The following is an 18,510-nucleotide window of genomic DNA, read 5'->3' on the forward strand; positions in this document are numbered from 1 at the left end:
TGTTTTGTTTGTAAATGAGATAGCGGGCAAAGTGTTTTCTGAACATCTGATGAATCTTTATTAAAAACAATGACAACATACTGTGTGTCTGTTATGGAGGAAACACAACTAACTGAAACCTCTGTACAAATACATCTGTATTTAAAATGCATATTTCCGTGTATTGTTTTGAAATCTACATGAAAATAAACTCATACAAATTTACTTTGTGTTACTGAAGAATCCAATAATCGGCGAGTCACGCATGCGCAAGCGTAACCTTTTAACATGTAATGTAAACATTTAATTGAAAGCCACAACAGGCTGCAAAGAGACCCTCTTGCAGCCTGTTGTGGATTTTTATCTTGACCTGCAAATAGCACCCCCCTAATATAATGGTAGGGGAAACACTGACCTATATTGTAGAAATGAACAGAACAGAACATGGAGTGTGAATAGCATTGCTAGCCGTAGTGTTGCATCCCTGGGTGTGTGTAGGGGTGTTTAAGGTGCATAAAAACAGCTTTGTCTGCGAGCGAGTGACAGGCAAGTGTTGACTAGGCTAGAGTGTTTGACATTATTAATACCTAAAACAATGTTAGAAGATGGAAACCACAAGTGTGAATACAAAGGAGTAGTATAAATATTGTGGGCCGGTATTGGACCAGCTCAACCCCGTCGGCTACCGGGGATTTCCCGGTATTCCCTATGGCTAGTCCACCCCTGGCCATAGACCCACTGCAGTTTGGGTATTGCAAGGACCGGTCCACTGACGATGCAGTCAACAACGTGATCCACACAATCCTCATGCACTTAGAGGGCAAGGACACTTATGCAAGACTACTCTTCATAGACTTCACCTCATCATTCAATACAGTACTATACTAACTATACTTCAGTACTGTACAATACTAAAACTACAGATAAAACACCTGGTCCCAGATCAACAGCGCTCACACAGCAGTAGGCAGTGCCCGCTCACAGAGTGATCAGGGGAGACATGCAGGAGCTTTTGCTGACCGTCCTCGGCTTGTTGGAACAAAGCTCTCCCAGTTGATAATGAGTTGGTAATTTGAGTGATCTATGGCCGAGTTCAAAGGACACAAGCCCTGCCCTTTGAGTCTGCCAGCGTAAGCGGAGAGACGTTCTTTATCAAGTGGAGGTTCTGCTGCGAGTCCACCACAGCAGCCTCGGTCAGCCTGGGAAACACTTTCATCTGCTGGAGCTCGTCCCCCAACCGGAGCCAAGATGCCTAAAACAGTAAGACATGATTTTATTGAAAAGATATAATTAAATGCGTCACTGAAATGTCTCTTCCTGGTTTAAGTTTGAAAGGGGGAGGTGGTGTTTTTAAAGATTCATCTGTTGTGCTGATAGTGAAATGCTGATGTCTAAATACTGCAAGAGAAACACCTTTAGGGACTGCAGCTCCTCTCATATTGACTCTCCAAACAGCGACTGGCTCAGTGGATGCCTAACTTTCAATCAGAGGATCAGTGGTTTGATTCCCGGCTCCGCTAGTCCATGTCGATGTATCCTTGAGCAAGACACTTAACCCCCAATTGCTCCCCGTTGCTGTGTCTACGGTGTATAGAGCAAAAATGTAAGTCGCTTTGGATAAAAGCGTCAGCTAAATGAAATGTAATGTAATGTCTCCAAGAAGAAAGCCTCTCTTAAGAGGTCATGCTGACGTCAGCCTCCACTTGACTGACCTTAAACTAACTTGACTTCAGACATTAAGAGTTATGGTGGCAGGTCTCGCTTGTGTTCTGGGAAATGCTTAAGACGTGACTCAAGAGACTGAACTCTGTCTTAAATTTGAATAGTTAACCAGTAAAGTAAAGGTTTTGTAGATACCCATAACGTTATAAACTAAACATAAAACCCTCCAAAGTTAGGATCTCAAAGTGGAAGGAACGCATCAGCAAGGACGTGCGGGAGTTAAGATGTTATCTTACGCATGTGATCATGGAAACAGTTGAGAAACATGGTGGAGGTTTCATAAATGGATGCTCCAGCTTGTGTTGCCCAAGTTTCGGTGGGTTTATCTTTATGACACCTTGAGTGTGCTCTATAACAACTTCATAAAATGGTTGTGTAACTGCTACACACCCGAACTGGGCTGTAGGCCAGGGTCATGCACTTGTCCTAAATGTGTTGGGAAAATATTGAGGAAAAATATATTGAGGGGGGAAAAAAAGATTCTCTTTGGAAATGAATTCTAGAAACACCTAAAAGTCAGACGTATGTGCCAGTTTAATTGCTGTTATAAAAGTGTTTGATCTTACTAACGATGATAAAGTCTAAAGGCAACTTTATTTTGATATTTTAATCTGCTTATGTTCAACCTTGTGGCTCCAAAGTTTAATGAGATAGTGAGCAATTAATGAGATAGTGAGCAATTGTGGTTGATGAACATTTCTTTTTACAGCTCCAAACAACTGACTCTATGTATTTTGTACTATGTATAAAGTTGCTTCATAATGTAAACTTCAGAAGCAAATGGGGCAAAAATCAAAGGCAATATTTCTACGAAATTGGGCATGCTGACACCGTATGAAAAATGCAGGATTGATGGATTTCTATATAAATCAGGGAAAACAGCTAAATGCTTGAACTGAATGGGAATGAGAACGGTTATTTATATCCAAACAGAAAAGCCCCTGTCGTCCCGTGACTCAAAGATCTTTTTTTGCTGCAGGTCAACGTTCGCGTCGCCACGATGGACGAAGAGCTGGAGTTTTCCTTGCATCCCAAAACCACCGGGAAGCAGCTCTTTGACCAGGTCTGTATTTGACTGTATGAAAAGCACCGGGACAAGAGACTCACATGATTCACAGGAACATCAACTCATTGTTTCAGTTTTCTTGAACACAAAGTATAGCTGCACCAGAAGTTCTGGTTGTAGAAATACAACAGTGTAAAAAAATAAACTTGACCGAGCGTTCGGTGTAGTTAACTAAACCTTTTTCCTTCGTTATAACGGGGTCACTGAGGCTTTAAGGTATATTCACCACCTCAGCTAATGTTGTAGTTGATTTACAGTTTGTGCATAATCTGACAACCAAAGCTTGTTTGTTCAGGAGCAGAACAATATTAAGTGTGAAGAATGAAGAAAAAAAGACGTCTCTCTCTTTGTGTTTAAGGTGGCCAGGACCATCGGACTGCATGAGATTTGGTACTTTGGGATTCAGTTTGTTGACTCCAAAGGATTCCTCACCTGGCTGAACTCTGAAAAGAAGGTGAATCTGTGATGTCACTGATTCAGAGTGTCCATAACTGAGACGTTGTTTAGTTCTCGCTCATTATCCTGTTCTGATAACCTGCTGTTAACCTCTACTGTTCTTCTTGCAATAACAATATTTTTACTTTATTATATTATATTGTTTAACTTTATCTTATGAATGATTATATTCTGAAGTATTCTGATATATTATAAAGGAATGAACAAACATTGACTGTTATTTTAACTAAACACTACTCTATGTACATGTACTCTACTCACGGTGTACTTCGCTACGGTGCAGGCTCGCTAAGCGTTTTTCACAAACTCTCCACCGCATCATGTGACGTTCAGGTGTTACAACTGACTCAAGTTGTAGCTGGAAGTGTATTGGTTATTATGAAAATGTATAATCCTATTTTGTGTGCTTCTTTTGGCCCTAAACAAACACAAATATATGGGATTACATATGCACTTACTCCTACAACCCATGATTGGGAAAACTACTTTATTGTAATACCTTGCCATACTCTTTGATGACGTCTGCTCCGCTCTGCTCAGGTGATGGTCCAGGATGTGAGGAAGGAGACTCCCCTGCTGTTCAAGCTAAAGGCCAAGTTTTACCCAGAGGACGTGACCGAGGAGCTGATCCAGGACGTCACCCGCAGGCTTTTCTTCTTGCAGGTGAAGGAGGATATTCTGGCGGAGGAGATCTACTGCTCTCCAGAGGCCGCTGTGCTGCTGGCCTCTTATGCCGCCCAGGCCAAGTACGGAGACCAGGAAAAGGCTGCGCTTAAGCCGGGTTACCTGTCCTCCGAGCGCCTGCTGCCCAAGAGGTGAGCGTGAGTCGGAGAAAGTATGAGCTCTGTGTGATCTCCGGTATTTACTGCTCGAGATCGCCAAGTAAAACCTTTCAATCCTTTAAAGTGATAATCACACAGCGAAAAAACAGCCAAAAGCATGAGCTAAACACTTTGTGTAATTGGTAAATAAATGTATTGATACATTTATATAGATATTTCAAAAATATATATGAAGTTTTTAAGAGGCATACAAAATGCATCCACCCAGGTGAATAGAAGAGATGGCAAATAATGGAAAAGGTCAAGAGCCTTCCAGTAAAATACTGATAAATAGAATACTTGAACTCCCCCAGAACATCACAATTATATTTAAATCGTACAAATCATGTTTTCTTCAAGCCAAAAGACAGATTGTACTTTTTGGAAACAGGCTAAGTATTAAACAATAGGCCAGGCAGCTATAAAGGGTTGCTTGTATATTAAACACATCATTTGTAGCTAATGTGATATAGATGATGAAAAAGAGGACTGAATGCTCCTTGGTGGAAACCCTGTCGTGGCCTCGAGAGCGTAGGCGTATACAATCCCAGTAGATAGCGTCATTTGGCCCACAATATTCGTCATAGCCGGAATAACGAGCAACATACTAAACTCAAATAATGGCGACGTTTAAAAAAGAAGTACAATCTTGGTCCTAATTGAGGCCGCTGTGTTTAGTAGCCTGTAATCTGTAGACCCAAAAGATTTCCCAACAGTTACGTTTTCTTTGTCTGTCGCCTTCTTGTTTGGAATAAAACCGCCTCACTTCGTCTGGTACGACCAGAGTTGGCTAAGTTTCAGACAGATGTTGCGTTTTAACTGACATTACTGAGTCATTTTGCTGACTTTACGACTCCTCTCTACTTGGGTTAATGTTGCACCACGGTAAGCATTTACAAAAAGTAAACTCTAAATTAAATGTGTGATTAAATGAAATTATGTCTCATCAAAGCTGTAAAATTCAAAGCATGAATATAATTGAGGGATTGCCTCCACGCTGCTCTCAACATGGCGATGGCTGAGCCATGTTGAGAGTAAACAAAGCACTGGAGAGCTCGGATGAAGACACACAGGGAGAGTAAATCCACTCTGCTCAGGTAGACATCACGCCACTTTATGTTTATCGTGCAAATATGGGTTTGATGCTATATTCATGCTTTGAAGTGATCTCCTTTAAAGCTCCTCCACCTCCACGTGTTTTGCTCTCTCTCTCTCTCTCTCTCTCTCTCTCTCTCTATATATATATATATATATATATATATATATATATATATATATACAGTATATAAATTGGACTTGCATTGCATTTAAAAATACAATCTATTTACTGAATTTGAACCCTTGCGAATCCCTTAAGGAATCTATGTAGATTTTGCTTTCGACATTTGCAAATATCCAAGGGGTTAATTCATATTTCTTTGCAAAGAAGAGCACATTTTCCAGATCCATTTTGTGTTTGCTATTTGAATTAATAACGTTATACAATACACATCTTAAATGTAATTTTTCATGTTACAAAAGTTGACAGATTCAATAATACATTTTTAAACAAGTTTGTGTACTTTACCAACTTTTAATTTGATCTAAATGGAGCTGGAAATAGAAGCCAACCCTTCCTATTGTATTCAACTCAAAAGAATCAACTCTTTCATTTCACAGATTTAGAGGAAAATATAAATGCTTGAATTGAAAAGGAAATGCTATCATAACCTGATGCAATCTGTGTGAATTCTTCCATGTTTTCATCCGTCTGTTTAACCTGAACAGGGAAAAGTCCATGATCGAGTACCTGAAGATCGCTCAGAACCTGGAAATGTACGGCGTCAACTACTTTGAGATCAAGAACAAGAAGGGCTCCGACCTGTGGGTGGGAGTCAACGCTCTGGGACTGCACATCTATGAGAAGGTGGACAAGTAAGTCAATGAATCAGGGACTTGATTACCTGGTTTTGCCGCACATAACTTACTGGTGAACGTATCTCCTAACATCACAAGTGTAGTGTTTATTGATTTGATGGCAACACACGAGCAGTCATCGACCTCTGCCTTCTCTTTCCAGACGGTCAAGTTTTAAATAACACGTTTGTGGCCATTGACTGAATTCTCTTGATTACAGCTACAACATGAACACTGTTGTCAGTGTCAGGTGCAAAGAGTTTTCCACTTGTGAATATTCTTTAAGAGCAAGCCAACGTTTTAAACATCCTGTTGTCTGATTTGTCTCCAGGCTTTCCCCAAAGATTGGATTCCCCTGGAGTGACGTTAGAAACATTTCTTTCTACGATAAGAAATTAATCATCAAGCCCATAGATAAGAAAGCTCCTGTAAGTATTAAACAAGTCTTACAATCCTCAGAAGCATATCGAGCGTACGTGAATGTGTAAAGATAAGTGTACATTTGCACCATGAAGCAGCAGTAATGTGGTGGACATTTACAGAAAAATAACGGGATTAAAGTTGTCCAAAATGTCCATATGCAACCATTTTAGGTGAATCTGGATGTATTATTTTCTGTGGAACAGACTCTGGCACACTTCAAGTTCAATGAAAGAAAACAAACAATAGAATAGCTTTTTACCATTTGGTTTCATATTTACATCCTGGTTATAAAGAAAATTCATCATAAACCTTGAGCAAGTTTATTTGTCAAACTACATTTAAGATGTTAAAAAAGTTTGAACCATAACTATACCGACCAACCCTGACACGTTGTTTCACTTGTCAAGGATGTTGTATTCTACGCTCCACGACTGCGAGTCAACAGGCGCATCCTGCAGCTGTGCAAGGGCAACTATGATCTGTACCAGCGCCGCCGCAAGACTGACACCATCGAGGTTCAGCAGATGAAGGCTCAGGCCAAAGAGGAGAGGCTGCACAAGAAGATGGAGAGGTAAGGGGGAGGGTCAAGAGTTAAAAACGTTAACATGTGTCACTGGTATGGTCTCTCCGCACTGGGATTTTAATCTTCAGGCTGTGGGGAACATGTGTGACCGGTGTTTTGTTCTTGTGCTGTGCAGGAATCAGCTGGAGAGTGAGAAGAAGAAGAGGGATGTCATGGAGAAACAGAAGGAGCAGATGGAGAAAGAGAAGAAGAGGGAGGTCATGGAGAAAGAGAAGGAGCAGATGGAGAGAGAGAAGCAGGATCTGATGATAAAGCGCTATCAGTTTGAAGAGACAACCAAGAGAGGAGAGAGAGGTGAGTCGGAGAAGCTCAGCTCTGACTCATTATGGACCATACTGCTCATACTGGTCAACGCTTGAGATTAAAAAAAACAACACAATAAATCAACAGCATAATTTATGTTGTGTTGTTTTACACGTTTCAAACTTAAATACGCAGCGCCCCTTTACCGCCCTCTTCTGTTTGTTTGCTTGAAATACATCTTTACAATAAAAAGGTTAACAGTTAAGTGAATATGTTTTGTGTTTGCGAACAAATACTCAAGCCAGAGATTTATAGGGTCGTCTTGTTTTTGAAAGTTCCCTAAATTTGCATCAAATGGCTTTTAAACAATTTTCTAGTTTTTTTTAAGAATGATTGTCGCTGATTTCTGGGGAATACTTTTTTAAACAAATGAGAATGCAGCTTCCTGCACTAGACAATAGTAACGTGTTTTTTATCCTAATCTGCGTCAGTTCAGAGTGTTTGTGGTTTCCACCATTAAGAAAATATGAGAAGTGGAAACCACATCCATACATTCTGTACACCAATAGGCAAATGAGCTCTATGACGACAGCTGTGGTTCATCCAAAAGAAAGCTTCCACAAACAATTAACAATGCAATAAAATACATAAAAAACATAATACAAATGCTATACTTCTAAATACCAAGCATATATGTGATTTATAAACGTATTCATCTTCCAATACATCAGAAACTACATCACCTACGTTCAAAATACTGCATATTCAAGGTTTATAAGCCAAAAACAAGTCAGAAACAAATAATAAAGTAAAACAAATTATTTTGAATTGTACCACAATGCAGCAAAACAAATCTGAGTTCACCGTGTAGAATAATTTCACTGACTGCCCTGTAGAGCTTCAGGAGCAGCTGGACATGGCCATGAGGCCGGAGGAGGAGAGGAGGATGGAGCAGGAGGCGGCTGAGAGGATGGAGGCCATAACAGCCAAGGAGGAGTTGGTCAGGCAGGCTGAGGACCAGATAAAGAGCCAGGAGCAGCTGGTGAGTGCACGGTGCGAGAAGCACTCAAATCATTCACGTGAGAAAAAGACTCATGAGACAAACAAAGCTCCTATCAGGATAAACACACACTAACTGTTTTGAAGTTTGACTAATGTTTCCTTTTAGTTTGGGGGATTTTTCTGGCATTTAGTTTCCCTTGCAGCAAACTCTTTAAGACTCTTTCTCACTTTAAACTCCTTTGAAAATATGAAATATTCATGATGTCAGAGCAAAACACGGCTGCTTTTATGTTTTTATAACATTTTCTGAGCTTATTGGGAGTAAAATGAGAAGTCTTCATTCGAAAAGTATTATATATTATCATCCATACAACAACAAAAAACAGGGATTTGATGATATTAGAGGATCAAATTGATATTCAAGATGTACATGAAGCTGGGGATTGTTCCGCTTCAGAAGATCACCTCCAGATATTTATGCATGCGCACACATCTTAGAAGAAGTGAACCTGCATGTTCACGGCCTGTTTCCACTGCTCTCATTGGTGGAAAGTACAGTTCAGTACAAATTACTTGAATTTCCCTTCAGTATTTCCATTTAGTGCCACTTTACACCATTACTCCACTATCTCAGAAGGGAAATATTTTCCTGACGCCCTAAATAATATTAATATTTTGTAATATTTCACTAGAATGTGCTGTATAAATGATGCAATACCTTACTGTGAAATGAATGTGACAATAGTAGCCAGTAATTTAACATGAATTTACAGACAGCTTTTGGTAACTTTTCCAATTTTTCATCCCCTTCCCCTCTAGTGAAAACCACGTCTCTCCATGCGTTTGTAACAAAGTGAAAGATGAGCTACTGATGGAACTGCGAAATAAATACTTTTACTTGAAGAACTTTAAATACATTTTGGTGATCCACACACATAATTTTTGTAGGATGCGTTGAACACAGCCATCGATAGGAAGTTATAAGGTCATACTAATCTGGTGAGGGCTTTGACTTTCTTTGCGCTGGTCGTTGTGACAGTGACTAATTATTCCAACCTTTATGCTAATTTCAGCCGAAAGCACACCCGGGACAGAGGGCGCCCCGTCCAGCGGCGGGGAAGAGGAGGCGTCGAAAGGACCTGTTCACCAACTCGGAGGTCTTCGACAGGGTGGACTCTCATGTCGTCAAGGCCGGAGCAGAGGTGGACACACTCATACAGAACATCCTGGTGTAACACATTTACAAAAACAGAACCAAAGCTAACTGACAAATCCAATATTGATTAGCACAGTGTTGATTAACACTTATAAGGCTAGTTAACCCATTAAAGCAAATTTCATCTAACTGTGAATATTACTTGTGTGTGTTTGTGTGTGTTTGCAGCTGAAGGTTAAGCGTGTGTATGACGTGAAGACGATAGTGCAGAGCATCACACACGGAGCCAGAAATGAGCTGGAGAGGCTTCGTGCCATCTGGATCTGGCTGTGCCAAAACATTGGTGGGTATTTTAACTGATCTGCATATACTTCCATTTATGTGATTTCAGAGGCTTTTTGTTTATTTTTTCTAAAATGTATTTTTATGTAATGGAAAAATAAAAAACGGTGTGTGCATATTGTTTTCACCTCCTTTGCCATTAAGGCTCTAAATCAGATTCAGTGCTATATAGATTACCTTCAGAAGTCACATAATTATTTTAATAAAGTAAAGCATAAGAAACCAACTAAAGAAAGGACTTTTTTTTGTCACTTCATCATTTTTTTTCCTATTTTGTGTGGATCTATTTCATGAAATCCAAATAAAAGTTTTGACTGCAATGAAATAGAAATAAAAAAAACCAGGGGGGGTGAATACTTTTGCATGGCTCTCTAGTTGCCGTATAGGAATAAAAGGAATGCTTTCTTCGTAGAGTATGATGTGAGCGGGTACCTCGGCCGCTCAAAGAAGCTGACCTCCCCGAAGGAAGTGATCGCCGCAGGCCGGGGCGTGTGCTGCGGCTACTCCAGCCTCTGCTCAGAGATGTGCAGGTAAACCCGACGACATTTAACCCCCAAGCCTCGGTGAGATGTTGAAAGAATGACAAGTTTGTCATTTAACAGCAGTCGGCACATACACAAAAGCAGCTAAGAGCGCTCATTCTATTCCGATTCTTCCACCTCGTCATTTAGTATTGTGCTGCATCCTTCAAGATATGTTGTTGTATTTCAGACCCACTGCACAAACATAATCTTGAACATGAGCTCAACCACACCGGATTAAAAAATAAATTAAATACATTTATAAACACATACATTTATAAAAAGCTGTGTTCGGTTTGTGTTTCCAGAGAAGTGGGCATTGAGTGCCAAGAGGTGCAGGGCCACAGTAAGGGCGGCAGGTACCGTCAGGGCCAGAGCCTCAAGAATAGGAAATCGGATCACATGTGGAACTCTGTGCTTCTGGGAGGACAGTGGTTCCTATTGGACGCCTGTTGGGGAGCCGGACACACAGACTTGCAACGCGAAAGCTTCGTCAAAAGGTTTGAGAAGGTTTCCAAAAAAAGCTAAGATTGAGTTTGCTCTTTCGCTTTATCATCACCAGCAGCGAGTTGAGTCTCAAACCATCTGTTGCCCCTCCCTCCCCCCTAAGGTTAGACGATTTCTTTTTCCTAACGGACCCAGAGGAGTTTGTGGAATCTCACTTCCCCGATGAGGAGAAGTGGCAGCTCCTGGATACGCCCATCCCCCTGGAGGAGTTCGAGAGGAGGGTCTTCAAGACCTCGGCCTTCTTCACAATGGGGCTCAAGCTGATTCAGCCTCAGCACTTTCACATCGTCACAGGTTTGTCCTCAGCTCTGCTGGCTGTACACGGGGGGCAAGTGTATCAATCCTCCTGTTTTTTATGTCATTTTATGCACTGGAAAAAACGTATGTAAATAAATTGATATTCATGTATTTAAGTTATTTGCTTCTGTGAAATAGATTCAAGCAATAATGCCCAGCGATATCTCACAATCTTTCCAGATAAAGAGAAAAAGTCTTAAAATTCCTTAAAAAAAACCCTTCTGGTTACCTTCTCAGATGATGGCGAGGCAAACGTGTCCCTCAGCTTCTCCAGGCCAACGACTTTTTCCTATACGATCACACAGCACCAGGACCGTCTACATTGTGGGGCCCCGGAGCTGAAAGAGTCCAGCAACGCCTCCTTCGGCCTCCTTACGGTTTCCCACCGGAGCATGAATCTGCAGCTGCTGCCGCGAGAGAGCGGCACGTACGTCGTCAAGTTGTTTGCCCAGCCTGAAACAGAAACCACGTATCAGACCTGCGTCTGCTCCTTCATGGTCGAGTGCCCGATCCCCAGGGCCATGGAGGAGATCCCGGAGAACCCCTTCTGGTCTTGGGGTCTGCAGCCCACCGCGGGAGCTCTCGGGGTTGCGGGCAGCAGCCATGACGGCAAGGCTGGCGAGGCGGAAGAAGGCGTCTTCCAGTTGGCGCTGAAGACGTCCAGGCCTCTGATGGTGCTGTGCGAACTGGTCCACCCGGCGCTGGAAGCCACTGTGGCTAAGCGCTGCCTGGCCACTCAGATCCAACCGGATGTCCTGACCTGCCACGTCCTGTGCCCCACGCGCGGTTTCTACCGCCTGTCGGTGTTCGTGCGAGACTACGAGAAGACAGAAGCCGAGTTCCAGAACGCTGGAAACTTCCTGTTGCACTGCAAAGAGAAGGTGGTGGCACTGGAGGAGCTCTACCCTCCTAACCTGGGCTCGGAGTGCGGTCCGGGGACCTGCACGCTAGAGGCGGGGCTGTCCAATTTCAGCCACACAACGCCGCTGGTGAGCACCCAGCAGGGCAAGTGTGACATCACCTTCCACAACCAGCGGGACCTCGAGATTCACACTGTGCTCAGCCGAGGAGAGAACAAACTGTCGCGGCGACTCTTCTGCACTGACACTGACAGCAAGGTGACGGTGAGCGTCAGCCTGCCTGACGCCGGGGTGTATCGGCTGGGCCTGTACGCAAAGATCCCCCCTGGCAAAAGTTTCAGCCCCATGTGTGACTTTGTTCTGAGGAACATCTGCGATCGGCCGGGGCCCCCGTTCCCCGGCTTCTATTCGGCCTGGAGAAAAGGCTGCGTGCTCTTTGAGCCTTGCAAGGGCCTCCTGGAGCCCCTCGCGTGGGTCCGCTTCAGGGTGAGGGTCCCCTGGGCCCAGAAGGTGAGCATAACGGGAGAGACGTGGACTGATCTGAAACTGAACAAGAGCAGAGTCTGGGAGGGCGAGGTTTTCAGCGGGAACGGTCTCCAACCGCTGAATCTGGTTGCCGCCGCCTCGGGAGAGTCCAGTAAAATGGATGTTTTATTGACCTTTGACATCAAGCAGCTGGAGGGAGTGTGATAGACGAAAGGCCAGTGGAGACCAAACGGATCTTTCTCTAAACACAGCTGCGTAGCAAAGTTATTGATACAGACTAATTAAATCTGACTCATGTAGAAAACATTTGCTAATCATCCAAACTGTGAGTGACAATCTTTCAGGTTTAACTGGAACACAACACACATAATGAGGTGAATGGAAACTGAATTTAAAATATGGTTCGGTGAATGTATCAACTTTGTTATAGTGATAAAAATGCGTTGCCAAACTTACCTGGCAATTGTTTTTGATTTTTTTTAAAGCTATTATTTGATTCAGGTAGTATTCAGTAGCGAAACTGACTATGGTGCTCAGCTCATACAAGATCAGGAGTGCATTTTCGCATTATTATGATGTTTTGAGAAATAATCCTGCATTATGAAATGATGGTTGTCAAAAAAGCATGCAATAAAAATGTACTGTGAAAACAATATCTAAATATGGAGTCTTTTTTTCACACTTTTCAGTTTACAAGAAGAAGAATGTAGCTATATAAGAATACAGTCGATAAAAGCAAAAACTTACAGAACACAAGTTGTATTATCGTTGTATTATAACAGTTATGTTATTAATTATTAGGAATATATTAATAGTGTCTGATGTGAAGCAGTTGCAGCATAACGTCATCCAATGTAATATATGTCAATTACATTTCTGTGGTTTAATGTCTCGAGTCGACAGTATTCTTGCTTTTTTCCGTTTTTGTGTGTATATTTTAGCTCTAAAACTGAAATTGATTTACGTTCTTTCAGTTTGTACCTCAGTTTTTCCTGTGTTCAAGTAGTCGTATGAACACCAAATGAGTTCTAATACTTGTGTTATTTCATTTTTTTTTTTTCAGAATTTATTTGCGATAAATGTATATTTAAAAAAATCACTTTAATACCATATTTTGATCATAACTATGAACATCCAGCATGATATGAGCCAGATTTCCCAAAAATGCCTCCTCGAACGGTCACCTACTTGTTCAAACTGTATTGTTCAGGGCCTTAACAACAGCCCACATACCAATAAGACACCTTTTTGGAAAGATTACGACCTAAAGAACAACAAATAAAAAATTGATATTTTATGCCGAAACTTTGTCTGAATGGTGCATGCTGGGACTTGAATTGTTCATCTACTTCCGCACTTGCTGTATGACATGATTTTAGGAACGTGAGTAGAACAGGAAGCCTTGAGGACGAGGAAACGTGAGACGGAGGAAGAAAAACAATACCGTTTTATGATTTTTCAGGGACTAATAGGAGGATGAAAACTTATATTTAGACTCCCACAAGCCTGTAGGGTTACGGAGATGTGTTTGTTAGTGAAATCTGACTTTGTTTGGGGTACTTAATATGAATTTAGTAAAGCTTTACGGTCTGCCTACGAAGTTTACGGAGCTGACGGAGTTTACGTAAGTACTTAAACTTAACGGTTTCTTTAATTATTTTTGACATGTCTCTTCTCACAAGGGTTGCGGTATTGGAGCAATTTAAATGAAGTTAAACAACGATGTTGTTAGATCCCTATTTCTCTCACTTGCACCTTTTCCTTGCGTCTTTGGAAATGAGGAAATGGGCTCGTTTGAGATGAGCCTGATCAGAATCGATAACCGACGATCGGTGCGCAATGCATGCTGATTAAATCAAGGTCAATATTTTTGTTCCATTTAAAAAAAAGATTTTGGTCTTGAACTTTAAAGAAATTCAACAATGTATTTGAAATAAAAATAAGTCTATGACTTTTAATAAAATATATTTTCCAGTTTTCAGTGACAGATTTTATATATTCAACTTTCAATTTTTTTACAGTTTCGAGTAACTAATAAACTCACTCACTTTACAAAGCTGAATCACACATTTAACTTGTTTTTGTTTATTTCAACAGCTAATGAGCTCAGCATGACACAGAGGTAATGTGACATATTCCAGGTGTTTTGTAGTTATTAAAATTGTGCATACTTGTTATCACAGGGAGTAAATAAGACAAAACTATCTTTGTGAAATACAGCTTCATTAAGTGTCCCAACCTCACCTGGCTCAATGTTCTCCCTCTTCAACCTCAGAATTCTCAGACATGGTGAAGATGGAGAAGATATCAAAGAAGTAAGGTCACAAGGTCAATCCGTGCTCCAGGGTGTGAGTACAGAGAGAGTGTGAAAGATAGGAGGACAGGAAGACGTCAGACCCTCACTGAAAGATGCCCATCCTGCTCCTGTGGATCAATAATTGAGGGAGTGTTAGGACTGTTGTTGGAAGCCCTATTTACAAATGAAAAAAATAACCAAAACGTAAATGATTAGAGAAAAGTAGGTTAGTTGAGGTTGTTCCAAATATGTTTACTTTATTAGTTTCCTGGAAATAATGATGGGATTTGCTACGATTTAAAGGGAAGGTATGTAGGATGAAGTTTCAGATGACATAACATACCCCTCCATTCACTCCCAGCTTTCCACGAGTAGAGTGCAAAACCATGGTAACGGCTCAGGAGCGTTTATTTTGTCAATGACCATTTTTCATGAGCCAAACAAGACTTGAACTAATTTTTAATAGTTCCGTTTTTAAAGGGGACTTTTTAATTTAGTCCAAGTCTTGTTTGGTTCATGTCTTGCGAATTCTCTGTCTTGCGAATCTTTCCCCACAAACATCACAACCAAACGGTTTCTCTCCTGTGTGGTCTCTCATATGTCTCTTCAGATCTCTCTGTCCTGTGAATCTTTTTTTTGATTTTGGCCAAATATTTCATAAAATACAAACTAAATGATAATGCGAAAGATAGACGTCGATGTTAGCAGGAATAAAAGGACAAAACAAAACCAGCTGTTAAAATTATCACCGTATTGCCCCTGAGTTCCTCCTCAACCACAACGAAGCAGAAAATTGGCCAACCTGCTCTTTTCCACCCAGAATATTAGGACAGTGTTAAGGGAAGCTCATACAAAAATGATTTTGGAACTGAGTTGAATTGATATTAGTCATATATATGTTAAACTGTTTGCTTGCCTGTAGACAATAGAAACAATATAATAAAAGGCTTTCTAGGTGACAGAATACACTAATTGGATCAGGCAGTTCAAAACTGTCTCTACTTTCCGGCTAACTATCCTTCATATCTTTTCCAAAAACCTTTCTTTGGGTTTACAGTTGCAGATAAGCTTATTTCTTAGGAATTATACAGAACGATGGGATCTGTAAAATGATGTGTGACCACAGTTTCAGTAACACAAAGTAGACTTTAAAAAGTTTTTTTTATGTAGATTTCAAAACATGACAGAGAAATATACACGTTAAATGCAGATGTATTTGCGTTTGTTGAGTTTTTAGTTTCCTCCATGACAGACACACAGTATGTTGTCATTGTTATTTTTAAAGTTTCATCAGCCTGGCAAAAACACTCAATTACAAACAAATTAAATTTGAAACAATTGACATATGTTTTAAATAAACACAATTTAGTCTAGAACAACACACACGTACATCATTAATCCCTCACAACTGAAAGATAGAAATTCTATCCTGTGTGGACTCTCATGTGTTTCGTCAGATTTCCCTGTTCTGTACATCTTTTCCCACAAACATCACAACTGAATGGTTTCTCTCCTGTGTGGACTCTCATGTGTCCCTTCAGAGTTTCCGGTCTTGCAAATGTTTTCCCACAAGCATCACAACCAAATGGTTTCTCTCCTGTGTGGACTCTCATGTGTTTCTTCAGAGTTCCCTGTCTTGCGAATCTTTTCCCACAAACATCACAACCAAACGGTTTCTCTCCTGTGTGGACTCTCATATGTCTCTTCAGATCTCTCTGTCCTGTGAATCTTTTCTGTCAAGTCCTGTGTGGACTTGTGTGTGCCTCTTCAAACTCTCCTTTTCTTTAAATCTTTTCCCACAAACATCACAACTGAATGGTTTCTCTCCTGTGTGGACTTTCATGTGTCTCTTCAGATGTCCCTGTCTTGTAAATATTTTCCCACAAACATCACAACCAAATGGTTTCTCGCCTGTGTGGACTCTCATGTGTCCCTTCAGATGTCCCTGTCTTGAGAATATTTTCCTACAAACATCACAACTGAATGGTTTCACACTGAATGGTTTCTTTCCTGTGTGGACTCTCATGTGTTTCTTCAGATTTCCCTGTTCTGTGAATCTCTTTTTACAAACATCACAACCAAATGGTTTCTCTCCTGTGTGGACTCGTGTGTGCCTCTTCAAATTCTCCTTTTCTTTAAATCTTTTCCCACAAACATCACAACTAAATGGTTTCTCTCCTGTGTGGACTTTCATGTGTCTCTTCAGATGTCCCTGTCTTGTGAATATTTTCCTACAAACATCACAACTGAATGGATTCTCACTTGACTGTGATTCTTTCTTTTGTTTCACTCTAAAACATTTCTTTCTAACCAAACAACTGGAGGATATTTTTCCAAATTGACACATCATGTGTCTCTGCAGAAACCCCTTGTAGGAAAACCGTTTACTACACTTGAAGAAGCTGAAGGATTAGTTGCCAGTGTTACATCCCACATGACTTACAAGGGCTTCCTTATATTTTAGGGCATGTGGAGCAGACTCATGTGCCCTAGGCTTCTTCCAAACATTGTCCCTGTCTTCACTCTCAGGTCCAGAATCTGACAAAGGTTCTTGCCAAACACCACTAATGACTTCAATCTCAGAAGATTCTGAAGCCTTTTCATCATCAGCATTTGGATGTGAATGACAATGTGGATTTAGGTTCCTGGCTGGTCCTGATCCCCCACAGTCCTCTCCATCAGTTTCTGTTTTTATCCATGTAACTGATCTGCAGGCTGGAGACTCTGCCTCTCTGTTGTCCTCCGTCTGGCTTTGATCAAGCCGTGAGGTCTGAGGTTTGTCATCTTCACTCTTCACAGTAACAGCAGTGACTAGGAACTTGGTGATATCGGCCTCCTCCAGCACATTAAGCTGCTCTCCCTCTAGACGGTTCCAGAGATCCTCCTTTTCCTCTTTTATATGGAGGGGCTCCGGGTCCTCCTGGTCCAGGTCCTCAGGGGGGGCTTCTGATAATCTCCAACAACTGCTGGACATCTGCAGTGAGCACATTATGGACAGCGGTGACTTCAGACTGATATCAGCTTTCATTAGTGGAGACTATGGTTGTCACGATAACAAAATTATGACTTCCATAGGATACCTCCCATAAATATCACGATACCTGATACAATACCACAAATACAATAATGGTATATTAGTCTATAATAGTAATAAATAACACATCTGTACGGTTCTCTTTTTTACCAGCTTGTTCCTGCCCAGCTTTTTGAAGCCCCGCCTCCTTAAGCATGCCTCTCTGCAGTCAATGCGGGCAGGCAGCATGACAGGCGGCGGAACAGTGAGTGCGCTCTGATCGTGCACTATTTTAATTAAGTATCAATACTAAAAATATATATATATCTATGTATATATCAATGTATATGTATATATGTATGTATATATATATATATATATATATATATATATATATATATATATATATATATATATATATATATATACACACACACACACACACACACACACATATATATACATACATATAAATAATCGTTAGTTGCAGCCCTAATATACATATCTGTGTGTGTATATATATATATATCAAGACAATCTATATATATAGATTGTCTTGACCAGGACCACACCCCTAAATGCATTGAAGCAACTGCCATGTGATTGGTTGATTAGATAATTGCATTAATGAGGAATTGAACAGGTGTTCCTAATAATCCTTTGAGTATATATATATATATATATATATATATATATATATATATATATATATATATATATATATATATATATATATATATACATACACACATACACACACACACACACACACACACACACACACACACACACATGCATGTGTAGCTTACATATAGAACTAAGAGTTTGAATATGTGTATGA

General features: G+C 40.7%; 1 protein-coding gene and 1 pseudogene across 2 annotated transcripts in view; one reads left to right on the plus strand and one right to left on the minus strand.

Moving 5' to 3' along the window:
• Positions 1 to 18,510, minus strand: part of LOC306754046 (NLR family CARD domain-containing protein 3-like) — a 134,308-nt pseudogene that overhangs the window by 52,444 nt on the left and 63,354 nt on the right. The gene's annotated exons all lie outside the window — the stretch shown is intronic.
• Positions 1,228 to 12,564, plus strand: LOC306752915 (uncharacterized protein; the record flags this gene model as incomplete). Its single annotated transcript, XM_079236746.1, has 16 exons — positions 1,228 to 1,239; positions 2,681 to 2,764; positions 3,126 to 3,221; positions 3,764 to 4,038; positions 5,812 to 5,958; positions 6,272 to 6,368; positions 6,771 to 6,934; positions 7,062 to 7,125; positions 7,156 to 7,240; positions 8,086 to 8,231; positions 9,265 to 9,393; positions 9,576 to 9,690; positions 10,102 to 10,219; positions 10,519 to 10,710; positions 10,821 to 11,011; positions 11,252 to 12,564. The coding sequence occupies 16 exons, from the start codon at positions 1,228 to 1,230 to the stop codon at positions 12,562 to 12,564; spliced, it is 3,228 nt and encodes a 1,075-aa protein (XP_079092872.1).

The sequence above is a fragment of the Taurulus bubalis genome (genome assembly GCF_910589615.1).
Source record: "Taurulus bubalis genome assembly, chromosome: 2".
In the NCBI taxonomy this organism is placed as follows: domain Eukaryota; kingdom Metazoa; phylum Chordata; class Actinopteri; order Perciformes; family Cottidae; genus Taurulus; species Taurulus bubalis.